This window comes from Pelecanus crispus, chromosome Z (assembly GCF_030463565.1).
Source record: "Pelecanus crispus isolate bPelCri1 chromosome Z, bPelCri1.pri, whole genome shotgun sequence".
Classification (NCBI taxonomy): domain Eukaryota; kingdom Metazoa; phylum Chordata; class Aves; order Pelecaniformes; family Pelecanidae; genus Pelecanus; species Pelecanus crispus.
The window spans coordinates 2,259,719-2,277,326 of record NC_134676.1 but is presented as its reverse complement, the minus strand read 5'-3'; the positions used below and the strand labels follow the sequence as shown (position 1 = coordinate 2,277,326).

The 17,608-nt window shown below is 43.5% G+C and overlaps 1 protein-coding gene across 1 annotated transcript in view; it reads left to right on the top strand.

The window, feature by feature from the left end:
* Nucleotides 1-17,608, top strand: part of DCC (DCC netrin 1 receptor) — a 596,500-nt gene that overhangs the window by 394,369 nt on the left and 184,523 nt on the right. Inside the window, exon 8 of the mRNA XM_075726297.1 lies at nucleotides 17,121-17,277. Coding sequence (XP_075582412.1) covers nucleotides 17,121-17,277 — 157 coding nt within the window. The remainder of the gene's footprint in view (nucleotides 1-17,120; nucleotides 17,278-17,608) is intronic.

Below are 17,608 nucleotides of genomic sequence, written 5' to 3'. Positions count from 1 at the left end.
GCTGAAGAGCGCTGGCAGTGAAATATTTAGTTCCGTTTTCCCATCAGTGAATAGCTGGAAAATAACTCCGCTGACGGGGTTGGTGATTGTTTACATCTGACTGCAATCTTTGGTGAATCATCCTTCATAAGCACTGTTGGGGAAAAAATTATTTATTTTTCTGTCATCATAACTGCAGCTTGAAATGCCTCAATTGAAAAACTTTCTTCTTCTTGAACCCACTTAATCATGTTTTGTTCCGTGGCTTTGTTTCAACTTTCCCATTACAATGCACGCTATTAATAAGAGGGACGTGTTCAGCTGTTTTCCTTCCCCGCTGGCGTCTCTGCAGTTCCAGCCTCGCCGTTATCGCTCCGCCTGGGGCCGCTCGTTGGGAGCGACGGCAGAGCGGATGAGCGCTGTCCCTTTTCTGAGGGCGCGCGAGGGCACGCGAAGGTGGGATGCTCGTTTTGGTGGGGATGATGGAGCTGGAGGCTTGGTCCGGTGAGGGATTCTCCCGCAGCTCTGGGCAGCAGCTCCCTCTCCCTTTCTCCTTGAAAAAACTTCTAAAGGTCTTGGGCTCATCCAAATGCAGAAACGTGCGTGTGTCTCTTTTATCTCAAATTTCTTCTCAAGACAGGAAAACCACTTCTGTCTGGCTCTGAATAATAACATAGAGCATGGAGAGCCCCGTTGATATCAAAGCGTTCGCAGTGTAAGCACGGTTCAGTATAATAAGGATATCATAATTCATCCCTCCAACATCAAATGTTTTACTGTAATTTTTAATTCTTTATAGATTTATATGAGCCTACTTTGTACCTTTGAAAACAACAAGGAGTTTGACCTTGACTTCAGGCCAAAGAGGTGCCGAATCATACCGAAACAGACTATTTTAAACTGAGTCGTAGAGGACTTAATTTTTTTTTTTTTTTTTTTTTTTTAATTCAGGAGTTTGTTTTCTCTACTTTTGCGTGTTGGAGGACTAATCCCTCTGGTAACAAACTTAATGCAGGGGAACATAATAAACTAAAAGCAAATTAACTGTGTTATTTGAAGTTCTCTTTCCTCGTACAATCAGTCTTGTAATTTTCAAAGGAAACAGTATAAAACTTGCAAGACTAATAATCATAATTACTATGAATAATGAATCCTGAGATGTTATTACACAATAAAAACACACCCTCCCATGCTGTGTCTTACTGTTCAATTATTTAAAGCTCCCTGACAATTACAAACTCGCTTTAAGTCTGTCGTCTTATATGATGAGGAATTGTAACCCCCAGCCACAGCAGCTTGCTTTTTTTTTTTTTTATCATTGCAGTTCAAAATGAAATTGCATTTAATATTTCAAAAGGAAGGATTCTTTCTTTAGTCCTCCAATTTTTCTGCTAAGAAATGCTATTTTATTTCAAAGCATTATCCAGGAGAAAAAGAAAGCAAGCAACATTTCAAACCAAAGTGCTGTGATTATGTTCTCCAAGGAGCAGAGCTGGGGGAAGAGGATTGCGTTGTCAACTTCTTAAAAAAAAAAAGAAGTCGCTGTACTAAAAATGGGAATTCTGTATTAATATTTGTCAAAGTTGATAAGAATTCTGTTGATACAGCTTATAGCAGCAAGCGCTCTGTAGCAAACTCAAAGCACAACATGTCAGAGCTGCTCTGCTCAGCTTTGCAGCACGAGTCAGCCCTGGCCAGGTGTCGCGGGTATCTCAGCAGCATCAGTTCTCCCAGTTTTTGGAGAGAACTGGGGATGCAGTAGGGTTGGGGAGGCAAAGGGAACAGTCTAGGAACCCTTAGGTGATTAGGAAGGGAAATGAAACACTTTCATTATTCAGAAGATGTATATTATAGCGGTGAAGGGTCTGTCTTAAAGGTTTTTAAAAAAATGGGAAACTTTATGTACTGGTTGCATAGAGTTGTATGTAAAAAAAAGTGATTTTTATTTGGTTCTGTCTTCCATGTCTCAGCCTTGCTTCGAGTCCCTCTACAATCCCCTGAGCTTGCGCTCCCAAACGTCGTCTGCGTTTTGCTCTGGTCCTTTTAAGGTCTTTCATGGATTATTTGCGCAACTTGCCGTACGCAAGGCCAGTCGTAGTTGGGCAGACGGAAGCCTGTCCTGACAGCCTGTAACGGGACACACGGGGGCGAAGCGTCGCATCAGGACAGGCTTCCCCAGCCGCCGCTGCCGTGGTCGAGCATCATCCCTCGCTTCTCTCCTTGATGGTGCCCACCCGTGCCGTCCCGGGTGGGAGCGCCGCTGGTGGGTCCTCTCCCTGCCCACCTTGCCTCTGCCACCTGTGGGTTTCCTAAACCGTTTTGGGTGGCTCTCGGCGTTCCTCAGTGAGGGGTCGGCCTTGCGCACGTGCGGGACATCAGGGTCTTCCTCGCTGGCGTGTCTCACGTGCTTACTAGTGCCCATTTGTCCAGGTGGAATGGGATTTTTCTTCGATAGTGTGTAACTTGAACCAAAATAATTTTTTTCAGACCCACGTGATCATTCAGTAGCATTATTTCCAGATCAAATTTTGACTCGGTAGCTCCTATATAAAGTAAAATAGTTTCCAAATTACTTTTTTTCCCTGTACCGAGTAAAATATTTGTCCCATTAGATCCCCCATGCCCCTTCTCCTCGCAAAATACTAGTGGGCGGTTCTCCACTGAAGAATTGCAACCTAATAGGTGAGAAAAAGGGTGAAAATTACAGGTGATTGAAGAGAGAATTAGAATGGCAGAAAGCCAGCAATTTTTAAGATGCTACTGTAACTACCACTATTATGTATAATTCTTTTTAAGTCTATGGCAAAGTAGATAATGTTAACAAAACTATTAGTATCACTACACACCCCTATAAATATAATTCTTGTTGTCTCAGAGTAACTGCTTTTCTAATGGGGCACAGTGAATTTCATTAATGTATAGATTAGTTCTGCTGGTTTCTTGCTTTTATCTGTAAATTCAATATCCTAGGAAAAGCTTACCTTAAGAAGTATGTAACATATTGCTATATTTTTTTCAGTGCTTTCTACCATGATAATGGTTTCGGAATTAGTATTCAACCCATCTGATTGCTATTTTTTTAAGCTGGCTTAGGTGGGGAGATAATTTTTAGAAAGGGCAGGGCACTAAAATCTCTGCCGACTCTTTTTTTTTTTTTTTTTTTCTCCTGTGGCAGTGTGATCTGCCATTGAGCTTTCTAATAGGTTTATTATAGATTGGCGGTACTAATTCTCTCAGGTTGGGAATCCTCTTAATTAGTAATTTTGTTACTCGTATGGTGGAACAATTGTTCTGGGAGCAGTGTATCTGATGACGCCTGCTTCCCTATAGACTTGCGTCCTATGAGCCTGTGCCTCGAAATCACAGTCGTCTTCGCTGTGGTCCTTTTCTGAAGGTCCCGTTGAAGCCTTCTCATCAGTGGGGACACCGCACCCAAGAATTGATTTTCATTAAACTCATGATGACGTTCTTTATTTGAGTTCCCTAATCCCTTGAGAAATTTGGTTAGAATTGGCCAAAATGCAACAGTGGCCATAGGGGGCTTAAGATAGGCAGATGGGATGAGCGTTAAGCTTTCTTTTCTTAAAAATCAAAGTAAAAAATATAAAACGGCAAAAACTGCCATGAAAGGTGATTTCATACGGGGGATTTCAATCGAGGGTTTAAATTTTTGGTTTTAGGGGTAAGAACTCTTACCATTTTTGTGTCCGGCCATTCCGATAGTCGATGAAACATTTAATTAATAGCTCAGTCCTGGAGGTGCAGGAGGGAGAGCTGAGCTGTTCCCATGTCCCGAGGTGGTGGGCAGCTGTGGGAAAGGGAACGGGGGGGTCCCTGCAGGACCCCTCTATATAGCTTTAGCTACCAAGCACTGGAAACAGCTGGAGGACATGGAGTTTTGGAGCTGCACCGTGGGCTGCACACCTGCGAGCTGTTGGCTGATTTTCCAGCTGACCCTGTTCCTCTGCAGTTCTCTTGCTGAAGGTGGTGGTACATGCCTCAAAAAAATGAAAGCATTTAAGAGCTGTCTGGATTATTTAAAATCTCTCTTTCCACTTTCCAGGAAATTTGAACTCAGATGTTTCCCTTCTCTTTGTTTATTTTGCTGGTAGCATTTATTTCATGCATTTTTACCCAGAGCATACAGTAAAATGATGGGACGAATAGGAAATTCAAAGTGACTGAATTGCTGTGATTCCTATGTCAGGAAAAAGGTAGTGGTAAGAGCAAAGTATCGTGGCACCTGAGCAACCGCAGATGGAAAAAGACCTCTTAGATCCCCATCAGTCTTTTTTGATGCTTTTATTTCTGTAAGATCTGAGCATTTCACATTACTGAATTTACTTACATGTTGACTCCTGTCTCAAGCTAAGTGATTTGGGAGCTTTTTTTATTGCCTGCCTGAGGAACGCCGCATGTTGTAATTCATGTCATAAAAAAGCAATGAAAAATTAGCATGAGTATTTCATTGTGCAGGTGGGAAAAGATAGGAGCAGCGTAAGAGAGATGCTCTATGTAATGATGCTGAAAATCTTGCAGAGCTAGCTGTTCAACCCGGGACACCTATCATCCAGGCAAAATGCCTTTATTACACAGTCATCTTTCTTCTTTTTCCATCTCTGGTTTGGGCTATCCGATCAAAATATAGATGGGTTTGGTGCAGGCCAAAACGGGTCCTTTACAGAAAAATATCGTTTGCAGTAAAGCAGCTCACGAGTTCATCTTTGCTCTTCCCTTAGTCTTCATGTGGCCAAGACATGGCAGATGCTCAGTAAAGCAAAACCAGTTGGCAAGTTTTTGCAGTTTATCGAGAGACCTATGAAGCGTTGTGGGCCATGGTTCTGTTGAGGAATTCAAAATACCTTCTTGGGAAAATTGCTGTGAAGGGCTTGATTAATTTGTTTATCGGTTCATTCTGGTGTGTAGCTACAGATCAGATTCATGACGGGGAGCAGCTCCCTGAGCAGCGTTAGTTAACCGCGTTGGCTTGTTGCTGCCAAGGCAAGTCGCGGAGATACGTCTCCTCCCTGCAAGACAGAAGCGAGTGGGAGGCTGAGGCAGACCGAGCAAAGTCTTTTAGGGAAAGAATAATAATAAACAGCCGGTGGATTGAGATGATAATCCTTAGCAGATGTACGCTGGAGGAGAGGGACAGCTGAAGGAGATGCTCCGAGCCCACGCGGCGTTGGAGCCTCAGTGCGGTCACCGTGCGGAGGCAGCACGTGGCCGATTCAGGGATTTCCTACCAAAGGCAGGTAATTTAAAAGACTGGGAGATCCAGTATCTTTCCATTTTTTCTTCAGAGCTGTTCCCATCATGTACCAGCTTTCAAAGCCTTGTGTATTTAGGAAGAGTTGCTGCAAGAAAGTTTGGTTTAATTTTGGGGAGTAAAAAAAAAAAAAAAACCAAGCTTGCAGGCTGCTACCTCATGATGGCGTGGTTTTGCTCCTGGTGGAGAGAGGTCAGGTTGCCAGGCTGTCCACGGGTATTTTAGTGAAGTGCGATGAGTTCCTGCTGTTGCAAAGAACACCTTGGAGTTGGCCTCCCTGACGCTTCGTGGCTGCCCTTGCAAATGTAAAGTCCTAAAGCTTCTCACTGAGTACAAGACGATGCTTCAGTAGCGGAAACGCTCCATATTTTGTATTGTTCTCCAGGTTTAGCTTTGTCTTCTTGTTCCTTGTTTCCTTCATGCTGTTTAAACCCTGCTTTGAAGGTGGTGTCATTAATTTTTTTCCTGGTCTTTTCTCCGGTGCTCCGTACCAGAGCGTATGAACCTCTGCACACCGATGAACACACTTGGTTTCACAATTCTCCATTTTTCAGAGGAGGAGGAGAGGTGCAGAAAGATTCACCTCAAAAACATCACCGTTAGCCGTGCAAGGCTGCCCTGGAAATTCACACTTGTGTCAGTGATTTTGATAAATAAATTAGGTAGTATTTGCCACCACCTGCCAAAACTTTGAGTAACTTTGAGAACTAAAATTTAAGAAAAAAAAAAAAAGGACTAATGTGACTAGTGGAAGCCTAAGCTACAGAAAAGGACTAATTTGTTGTATAGTATTGGAGAAAAATTAGGTGCCTAAGGATAGAAACCACAAGAACGAAAATACTCCATACATACCTCATTTAGCCACATTAGGGGGAACGCTGTTAAGAAAAGCGATGTGGAAGCATTTTGTTGCTTTTCTTGGGATTCTTAGCTTGGAATTATTATTATTACTTTCAAATCAGCTGTGAAATACTTCATTGACACAGACAGAGGGACCTGCTTTGTCCCGTTCTCTCTGAAAGCAAAGGGTTTAGCCCAAATATTAAAGGCAGCAGCAAAGTTTTAAGTCCTGCAGTCAGCCCAGGCCGGGTTTGGTGAGCAGGCTCCATCCCCAGCAGAGCTGCCAAGGTGTGCATGAGCTGAAGCTTCACATGAGTTGACCGTGTCAAGACTTGGAGGCTCACATGTGTCCATCAGGAAAACCTTATGGGAGTTGAGTAGCAACAATGAGTGTATGTTCAGTATAATTCAGAGATTTTTACTTTCTTATACATTTAAATAGCAGTTGACTGAAGACCTGTGAAGGTCTCATTGGTGATAAATGTTGGAATTCTATGGCTGCGTGCTGCAGTGAATATGACTTGACGTAAAAGAGCGATTTAGAGGTGGGTCTTGAGTGACATCTCTAAGTGTGCGCGAATGTTTTAAGTACGCAGTCCGCCTCCCTGAAAAGTCCACCCGACATCAGAGTGCCCAAATCTCAAATGTGGCAGCAAGTTGTGGTCCCCTGGGTAGGTGCTCAAAGCTTACACTCTTTCAGGGTGCTCTAAGGAACAAAGACAAGGGGGTGCAGTTTTGATTCAAATGTAATCCCAGTATTAAAAATGAGAAGGTATTTCAAAATGGAAAGTCAGAAGGTTTCATTGAGAACAAGCTGAGGCATACCGTAACGTTTCTTAAAAGAAATGGTTATTTCTCAGAATGAGAACAGCTCAGTTTGTCATGCTTTCAAAATTTTCCCTCTATTATTTTTTTTTTCCCCTCAGCAAAAACTATTATTCAACTTTATTACATTCATGAATAGTTTGAAACTCTTCAGGACTCAGTTTTAAAGCAAGTTTAACTTTTTGCTAAAAAAAAAAAAAAAAAAAAAAAGCCACGCACAGCACGCTGTTGCAGGAGAGCTGATGGTTGCAGGGAGGAAGAAGGGGACAAGAACCTGCTGACAAACAGTGGGACATAGCTGAGCTTCCAGGCACTCTCCCTATCGTTACTAGACACGGCTGCAGCACCGCTGAGTTGCACTTGCAAAAATAATGAACATGCTCGCGCTCTCCTGCTGCATTTTGAGCACCACAGATGATGACGACATTTACGGTCGCTGTTCAACACTGTTGGTATTTGACCATGAAATGCCTTCCAAGTCCCTTGGCTGCTTTAAAAATCTTTAGTTTATTTCTGCTTTTTCCGTGGGCGGCAGCTATTGTTCCGTGGGTCGGAGATGGCTGACTAGATTAACTGACCAGCATTTCCTCGGGGAGCATTTGCGGGTGATTGAATTTCTTGCAATCAACAGCCCATTGCCCCTCGCCCCCCCATTTTTCTTGGTGACTAATTGGTGATGACAGATGTCACCTGCACGGTGACGCCAGCCCCACCAGCTCTCCAAGGGGGAGAGCAATAGCGCTTCTCAGAACAGTGGTGGGTTTGCCCATTGGGGGTTTTTTTATTTTTTTACAATGAGTGTCAGTTAATTAATAAGATCTCTTCACTGCCTGAACATAAGCAGCCATTAAGGCCATATTTGCCATTGATTTTTTTTCTTGCAAATGTGAATAGCAATTTTCTCAGCTGTAAAAGGAAAGAAATGGAATATAATATGCAGACAGATGTGCGTGCAGGCACGCCTGTCCTTCGCGTGCACGGGGAGAGAGAAGCGCGTGCACATGCCAGCCTGTGGGAGTCACCCCTTGGAGAACTGCTGGCCACGCTGTGTCCAAAACGAGCTCAGGTATGAAAACAGAAATATCTAGGATTTACTGCAGTTAAAGAAATGATGTGCAAGTAGCTTGTCTCATTTTTAGGTGGCTGTTTAAAATAAAATAGTGGGTAGTGACGGTGCTTGCGCTGAGTGCTGTTGCTGTGCTGGCGCAGCAGTGATGGGTGTCCGGATGTACCGTATGTCCATGGAGGGTTGCAGCTGCCAGCCTGGGGAGCACCAGCTCTCCAAAAATAAGTGAAACCACTAAAATGATTCCTTTTCTGGTGGAGCTGCAGTCACACGTGGAATTTTGCTGGAAAAGCAGTGCCAGGCAGCTCTTCGCACCCAGTAGCCTTAGACCTTGGTCAGCAGGACTTCATCTTCATTGCCTTGACCCAGCCTGGTTTTTTGCATAGAGTAGCTCTTTGGTGACAATAGTTAACCATCTGAGAAAAATAAAATCACTTCCTTCTAACTCTGACCAAGCAGCTTTACTGCGACAATGCAAACCCTATCATCCCCGTAGATGCTCTCCTCCTTTCGGCCCCTGCACAAAGCTCCTTGCCTTGCCTTTCCCGCCTGCATCCTGCTACAGGTTCAAATAATTATTCTTAACTCCCCAAAGGGGCCACAGTTGTACAAGGTATTGTTTTGCACATTTAACAGGAGAGAAGTGTTTGGGTTCCATCTTCCTTAAAATAGCTTTCAGTATAACCATTGGGCAAAACTGCCCTGGGTTAATTGGAATTGTGGGGTCTTGTAGTTCTGTATTGCAGTGCTGAATTTCAAAGTAAACACAGGCAGCGCATCTTCTGACTCTTATAGGGGATCCAGACAAATAATATTTTAACCTGTGCTATTCCTTTGATAGTTACTGCAGCCTTCTTTGGCCTGACCTTACCCTTTTGCCTCTCCGACCACCCGACGTGTGCTCTTCCCCGGACTTTCCTCCTGGTCTCTCTTCTTGCTCCCCACGCCAGCACACCTCAACTTTCAGATCTGGCAGTGGGCATTTATCCTTCTCTTGTCTTCCATATGCTTTGCCACCCCTTCAGGGGCTCTCCCCCGGGGAAGAGGAGGAAACCAATGAAAGCTGTTGCCTCTTCTCTCGGAGAAGTGAAGGTGCAGTGTGGCCATCTTCTTCCCTCTGTCTTTCCTCCAGTGCCTGTCCATGCATGAAACAGGGCTGGAGGTTGAAGGAGTAAACGTTTGACAAACGTTCATCTTGTTTCTCCACCTGCTACTGAAGGTGGTCGGACGTTGCAGCGATGAGCAGAGAATAAACCCCTGGAGTAGCACGGCTGGTTTGTGGGCGTAGGCTGGAGGGCATGTCCCGCGTTTCACAGGGATGGGGAAGGGTCTGTTGGTGCTGGGGTTTGTGGTGTGGCCCCCGGGCATTTTTCCTTCACTAGCTGCGGTTGCAGCAGTTGGAGTCTCGCGCTCCATCGCGCAGATCCTGCGTGCTTCTCTGCAGCCATGAGCAGCACCTCCCTATCAAGAGGAGCGTTTAGGAGGAGGTAGGCTGGCTTGCCTCTCGTGGAGGTGTCCCTGTTGACTAGTTTGAGATCTCGCCTTTTAGCAGCTAACTAGCCTCCTTCCTCCCTCTGTTGCAGCTCAGTAATTCAGCTGTTATCCTTACGTGCAGCTCTCTTGCCTGTATTTGAGAAAACGAGGCTGGAGAGAAGAGAGAAGCACTAGCGTGTATTTAGTGTCCGATGTGGTGGTTATTGCATAGGGTGGAAGTATCAAAATCTCTGTGAGATTTTGTATTTCAGATGCACACGTGCCGTTTCCAAAGCGCTGTCGGCCTAATCCTGCGAGGTGCCGAGTCGGGAGTGAATTCCTCGTACAGTAGCACCAGGCGTTGTTGACACACGTGAACTTCAGTGGTTTATAGCAAGGTTCGTAATGTCATAAAAGAGGCATAATAAAAATTAGTACTGCATGACTTGTTTCTAAGAACATCATTATGGCACCAAGTAATAATGAATTACTGTGCAAGAAGCCAGAAGGGAGGAAGTACGTATGGCAGTGAGGACAGATCTTTTATTTGGTAAATTAGTATCGCCGCATATGGGCTGAAAATCTCTAAACATATGCTGATGTACCCTGACACCCTGGCATGCGCTCCGTGTCGTTGGTAAAACCTGAGGCGTGTGAACACATCACATGCAGATGCGCACACTCGCATACGAGCTGCGCCGACGTGATCTTTGCATTTGGAGGATGGATTTGAGCACGTGACGCCTGAAGAAGTGCTTTTGAATGTGATTAATTTTGAATGATTAATCGGCTGGAGAAAAATTGGAAGGGCCAAATTTTGTCAGTGGTCCCCAGGAAAGGTAACAGCAGCAGTTGCTTGGGTGGAAAGGAACATTTTGGTTGACCGTAAATAATGAGCTAGCAGTAATGTGTCCAATCTGATACTTATTTGGGACAGTAAATTACACCTATTTCATATCTCTGTAAAGGTCATCTGATAGAACGTCTGCTTTTTTCCTAGCTGCTGGAAACAAGACCAAAATTTAATTATTTAATGACCGGACCAAAACACTGCAGACCAAAATTTAATTATTTAACGATTGGTCCAAAACGCTACTGTTCATTTGATTCTCGTTTCTCCGTTTCACCGATTCTCACCCATTTAATCACTTAACGTGGGATGAGGAGAGCTCCTGGATCCATGTCCCAGGGCTTTCCCGGGGAACGTCTTCCTGCTGCAGGTTAGCGTTGGGTTTTAGAAGCAGCGTGGAGGATGGGTGACGAAATCCATCGTTCCATCGTAACATTTCAGATGAAATTTTTAACTGCCTGTGTGAAATGCAGAATTTTTCCTTGCCTTCCCCTCTCAAGGTGTGGAGTAGATGGCTCAACATCGCTGGTGCCTCCAGACAGATGGGCGTCGGGCCCCAGGGTCCCTGCGCCAAAGGGTATGCCTCGTACCGAAACCAGGCTCTTTACGGGCACAAATCCTCCGTCTTTGGCTGGTTTCCTCGATCTGGAGGAAAACAGTTCTTGTTTACTGGCCCAGGCTGTTGGTGGGTGTATCTGGAACGTCTAAGCGGTGGATTGCTGTGATATTCTGCGTTTGTCTAAGCGAATCTTCCCGTGTTAAAGTAACCCTGTTGTCCTGGTTTGGGCTGGGATAGAGTTAATTTTCTTCCTAACAGCAGGCATAGTGCTGTGTTTTGGATTTAGTAGGAGAAGAATGTTGATAACACGCTGATGTTTTTAGTTGTTGCTGAGTACTGCTTATGCTAGTCAAGGACTTTTTCAGCTTCTCATGCTCTGCCAGGCGCACAAGAAACTGGGAGGGGGCACAGCCAGAATAGTTGATCCAAACTGCCCCAAGGGCCATTCCATACCATATGACGTCATGCTCAGTATATAAACTGGGGGGGGGTGGCCGGGGAGCAGTGACCGCTGCTCGGGAACTGTCTGGGCATCGGTCGGCGGGTGGTGAGAAATTGCATTGTGCATCACTTGCTTTGTATATTATTATTACTATTATTATTATATTGTTATTATTATTATTTTATTTTATTTTATTTCAATTATTAAACTGTTCTTATCTAACCCAGGAGTGTTTCTCACTCTTACTCCTCCGATTCTCTCCCCCATCCCATCAGGGCAGGGGCAGTGAGCGAGCGGCTGCGTGGTACTGAGTTGCTGGCTGGGACTAAACCACGACACCTGTGTAAAAATACAGCCCCTCTCGTCTGCTGATCTCGGTGCGGGCTGTTGAGTTGAAAACAATTAGTGATGTGTTACGAATTCAATACAATTGCAAATTCCTATTTGTATGATAGCCAGCGCAAGGTAAAATTAGGTAACTCACGCTCTACGCTTTCTGTTTTGTTTAAAGTTGTTTATTTCTTTCCCTAATGTACATGAATACTGATTTTTTTTTTTTAAGACCATAAGTTAATTCTTTTTTTAATCCCCTTTTTAAAATTTAATAGACATTTTAATTAAACTTTTTCATCCATCATTGCCGTGTGGGTGACAGCCATGGGTCCGTAACCATCTCTTTGCCCCCAGGAATCACTGTCGGCCCCACAGCTTCCTGAGCTGCCGCGGTTCTGCCGTTTAATGCCGTAGCCCCATTGAAATAAAAGGGCATTCTCCAAAATGAAATGGGAATAATTCTTTCCAAAGTGCTTATGTTCTAAAAAATGACACATCCACCAAAACTGATACCTATTACAGATCATCATCTTTAAGGGCATTTACTGGAAGGGTGCCGTGCTTTTCCAGGTCCCAGGTGTTACATACGCAGCATCTCTTGAGTTACCGATATTCCTACAGCAAGCTTTTTTCTCACTTACAACTTTCACAGTTTGCTCTGTGGAAGGTGGGTCAAAAAGGTTCTGAGGTTAAAAAAAAAAAAAAAAAAGAAAAAAAAAGACTAAATTCTCTGAATGCAGGAGTGTGACAAGAGACTGGATTGACCAGGCTGTGGCTGTACTGCGCAACACCAGACAATAAGCACGTATTTGATGTTATTTCTGGAATTAAAATTCCATGTAAATTGCTTTTCCTTTTAACACTGAGGATTTGGAGATGAGAACAGGTTCACGTTCTTATGTCATACTTGAAATTCATGCTGTACGAAGAACCGATTTAAAGTGCTAAACACAGGGAAAATATTGGGGGGGGTGGAACGGGGAAGAGACTTGAATTAATCCACAAGGTTTATATTTTAACTGGAATAAAACATCTTGTTTTTTCTGAAATGAAACGCTTAACTTAAACCCTGAATGTTCCTTTTATGTTTAAATACATTCATTGAAATTTTCAGAAGTCTCTTAAAACTGAAACAGATAAATTCATCTCTACATAAAAGAAAATTCAAATCAAGGAATTGAAATAGTTGTTAGAAGGCATAAAAATATTTTGAGGTAGTGTCTTGGCTGAAAATTTTCATCTGATGTCTTGAAATGCTATTTTGGCACCAGGGTATGTGGGATATTTAGGGAAAGTGTGATTTGCAGCAGGAGGTTGAAGATTGTAAGTGCGATAGTTTTCTCATTTTTGCTGACAAAGAATCGAGTTTCGCATCTTATCAGCAAGCTCTAATTGAGAGTATTTTAAAAGTGTAGATAGCGTATAGCAGATGTTTTTATTTTAACAGACTCTAAGCGTAAAACAGTAGCAATTGTGTGAATAGTCTTTGCTTAGGTAAGGTTATAATTTAAAAAAAATACTAATACTAATAATGTCATGAACATTAACCCCTTTCTGTGAGATAGAGACAGTTCCTCTGTATAGCCCAATCTCTTTCTGTTTTAATTTATCCTCGTGAAAAATGAGTTTAATTTTCAATTTAGGCGTGTGGCAACATGGTATATGAGTTAACAGGCTTAAATGTACTATGTGAATTAACCACGAGTCACTAAAACCATGCAAATTCTAATTGTTTTAAAAGCAGAAAAGTCAAGCGCCTCTTTATCAGTTCAGAACTTGGTCCTCAATGCAGATTACCAGGATAGCTTTTAGATTAATATTACTGACATCCAAGAGCAACATTTTCTGTATTGCACAGTAACTGCTCAACTTATTTTTCATCTTAAACTTACGACTTCTTTCCTTAAACTTCTCTCCCTTTTCTGTCAACTTGGTAAACATGTAAAAATTTTAAAAAAAAAAAAAAAGGCAAATGAATATTTTTTTTGTACAGAGGTACAAAAACTGTGCTGAGGTCTGGGGGGGTGTGTATATATATACCCACAGAGTCCCGGTGAGAACATGAGATGTAGAACATGAGCTGGTTTATAACTTGGATTTAGAGGATTTGCACCCATGCCTTTTACTGGGAGAGGCTCATGAATAAACCCATACCATCTATTGCCACCTCTGCTTGGCAATAATAATGTTATATCTTCTTGATGCCAAATCCCTTGTTGGGATATAAATACAAGGGTGGTGGTTTGTTTGGGGTTTTTTGTTGGTTTTGTTTTTTTTTTTTAATTAACTCATCATCTCTTCTTGGATATCCCACATAAGCTTTTGCTGGTCTCTGAAAACAGCCTTTGAAGGGTAGGCAGCCGCTGCTAAGAGGATCTCCTCCCTACCTGCCTGCAGACATGTACCTATGTGTTGAAAAACCAAACCAAACCAAAAAAAACCCAAGCAAACCTATGAAAAGTATTAAAACCCAAAAAACCCTCTCTCTTTGATCTAGGTCTTATACTCCTGTTATTTTTAATTACAAACAGCCCATGGCTGCTGTGTCTGGGAAGCAGTGGTGAAATGGGATGTCACGCACGATGTTTTTTGCCTTTAGTCATTTTAAAACCCCATAAATAGTTGGCCTTGTGCATGCTTCGTAACTGGTCTGTATTTTACAAATAAAGGCTGTGAAGAAGCAGGTCCTGAACACCTACATCAGGCATATTTCTACATTTTTGAAGAACGTTTGCTTTGGGAGTGCAAGGATGGGTCCTGCTGGCAAAATACTACTACGGTCACAAAACTCGCAGCTGATGCTGGATTGTAAATAAGGGGGGATTTGGTTCTGAGTTTGAGGCGCTCCATTTGGCTTCCTAAATGGAAACACAAGGATCCGTTCCTAGCAGGCCCACGTCCGGACCTTCTCTGTTGATCGTGTAGCCATTTAGACGGGTGGAGAATGGATCAAGCAGCCCGGTTCTATGCTCGCTTTGTACAGAGGTGGATGATTATTCACACTGCCACGAGAGCGGAGAAAGATGCACTTTGCAAGGAGTTAATATAAACCACATCAGGCTAAAATCAGAGCCTGTCAGACTGATGAAGATGGTTTAACCAGTGGTGGATTGATCCTGTGTAGTCATATGAAAGATTGAAGGATTTCAGACACTGCTTGCTGAGATAATTTCAGGTTATATGTCTCCCTATATTGTACTATTGTGCTGTATATGTTTGCTATTCACTGCTGGCAACAATAAAAGTGAAATTGCTTTTGTCAGTGATAGCTCTACAGAGTTTACTGAAAGCCAGAGTAAAACACGTGCTTAGTGGACTGGAGCTTCAGTCCCAATCTTGCTGCTTTTCGCCTCAGTTTTTCGCTATTCTTTTCGTAAGTTGACGCCTAGCAGGTCAGCCGCCGCTGCATCTACGGGCGCAAGGTCACGAAGGGTATGGATTCACCTCCAGCTTTTAGATACTTGTTCAGCATGTTTGAAGGTAGATACCGCTGTTTGGTAGCTTCAGTGGCTCTTTGGGCTCCATCATCTCGGTGGGGTAGATGTCCTCATTTTCTACGGGGGGAGCTTAGACACCTGTATGCGTGCAGTCACATGCGCGTAGTCGCCTAAACGTATGTGTCTGGACGTGGGGCTGATCGGAGCACAGGTTTCTGAATGCGAAACAGGTTTTGGTGGAGGAGAGGTGCCAGACTGCTGTGCTCCACCGGGAGGGTGGGTACATGGCGGAGGAACCGTGGACCGGGGCGTTTTGTGGGGGAACGGAGAGTTTCGGCAAGCCCTCAGGTGCCAAAATAGTTAATAAAGGGGCTTTTTCAAAATTGCTGTGTTTGATTTTAGCACCAGAACTTGACTGAAAAAACCTTGTAGGTTTGTCTGTGTGTTTTTATCCAGTCATGCCCTTGGTACTTCTCTAGAGATGTTTACCTACGGCAGCCCTCGTTAGAAGATGACAATGCGCTTATGCTTATAATACACGAGTCAACATATAGAATAGACCAGAAGCCCAAATCTGCTCGCTCTGACCGTGAAGCAAAGTAGTTGCATCGTTGTAATATAAATGTACACAGAATTATACTTTAGCCTTGTGTTTGCGCATTATTTAGATCAGTGGCCCGTGACTAAGGACGCTAAACACAATCTCAGTGCAAATAATGGATCGCAACTTTGCAGCCAAAAGAGCTGAGACTACGGCTTATTATTTTCTTTCAACACATCATTACTCTGGAAATGCCACTAGGAAATTCCTTAATTCCCTCTGGTTTTGGATTGATCACAATAAGTAAAGGGTAATAATATTTGTTATTAATAATCACAATATTAATGGCTTTTAATAATAATTTAGGGATAATATAAGAAAATGCTAAGCTATTATTCAGTGAACGTCATGCTTTTCACATAAAGCTATTCTTCATAAGCTGTTTAGATAATACAACGCTGTTAATGATCTCAAAGTAAATTCATGCTACTAGTATAGTTCACAGTATGTGCATAGGGACTGACCAGAAAAGATTTGCAATAATGAAAAAAATAAATTGCTTTTTGGTTTGATACCAATGGTGAAGACCTGCTTTTCAGGGCTGGTGTGGCTCGTGAAATCAGACCTCATACATCACGTTTGCCCTCAGAGAAGGTTAGGTGACTGTGGATGCTCCGTAAGGTGCACGTGCTAAATCAGTACGTAGCTGATCACTTAAATTATTGTTAAAAAATAAATACATTTTTTTTCATTTATGTTGGTGGACTTGGTAGTGTAGGTTAATGGTTGGACTGGATGACCTTAAAGGTCTTTTCCAACCTAAATGATTCTATGAGTCTATGGACCAGCTTTCAGATGGACTTGGTGCGCAACGACCAAACCCTTAAGAGGTACTGTTCTAAAGTGAATTTTACTGCTTGAATCTGCAGCTTAGCCATTTCTGGGTTTTGCCCATAGACTGAACACTTTTCCATGTGAAACGGTGCTAATATTAAGTCTCACTGTCTTTTCATTTTATCCTGCTTCGATGCAATTATCTAGTAAGTCATGTGCTGAAGCACCCTACTTAGTTTCTGCTCTTCCCAGACCAGTTGATCTGTAGGCTTCAGGCTCTGAGCGGTCAGTTATCGCTTGTTTATGAGGTTAGATACTTCTGCCGCTTGGGGCACGAGAGACAAACCCAGTGAAATGGGAGTGAACAAAGGAACGTATCGTACTGATCACTCGTACGAGAAATAATTTCCAAGTATCCCGAGGAAGTAGCCTACTCGAGTTCTGCGTATTCACTTCAGAGGATGGTTCAGGGTGGTGCATTTTAAGGTGTGATTTTACTGTTAGTTTTTTCTCTCTCTCTTCCAACCCCTGTCATTTTATTCACACTTATTCCATGCCACCTTGGCCCTTTGTTTCGTAACACCTCAGCTGCTGCCACCACGGCACTTCCCGCCCACCCCGACACCCCCGTGCCACCAGCCTCTCTGACTGACTCCTCTCCTTCCCCTCCAGCTGTCCCAAGTTCCAGTGTCCTCCCCTCTGCCCCCCGAGATGTGGTCCCTGTTTTGGTCTCCAGCCGGTTTGTCCGTCTCAGCTGGCGCCCACCCGCAGAAGCCAGAGGCAGCGTCCAGACGTACACGGTCTTCTTCTCCAGGGATGGCGTCAACAGGTAGGTGTCAACGGACCATGGGTCTCCTCTGGACGGTGGGACAGTCCTAAGAGTGCCTGAGGTCTTTACAAGGCTCTTGCAAGTGGTTCTCAACCTTGTGGTGTTCTCCCCCTTGGTAAAGGAAGTGTGAAGCTAGAAATGCCTTTTGTTGCCGTATATTTTCATGGACATCGTATCAACATTTATATAACAGTGCTCACTGTAGTGGCGTGAAGGACCATTTGTGTTGACAGTGGCGTCTGTGGGTCTTACCTCCTCCAGCTATTACTGGGCCATCTAACACCAAGTATTGTTAGCTCCATATTTTGCCTTTCGTCTTCCTCTGAAGGCA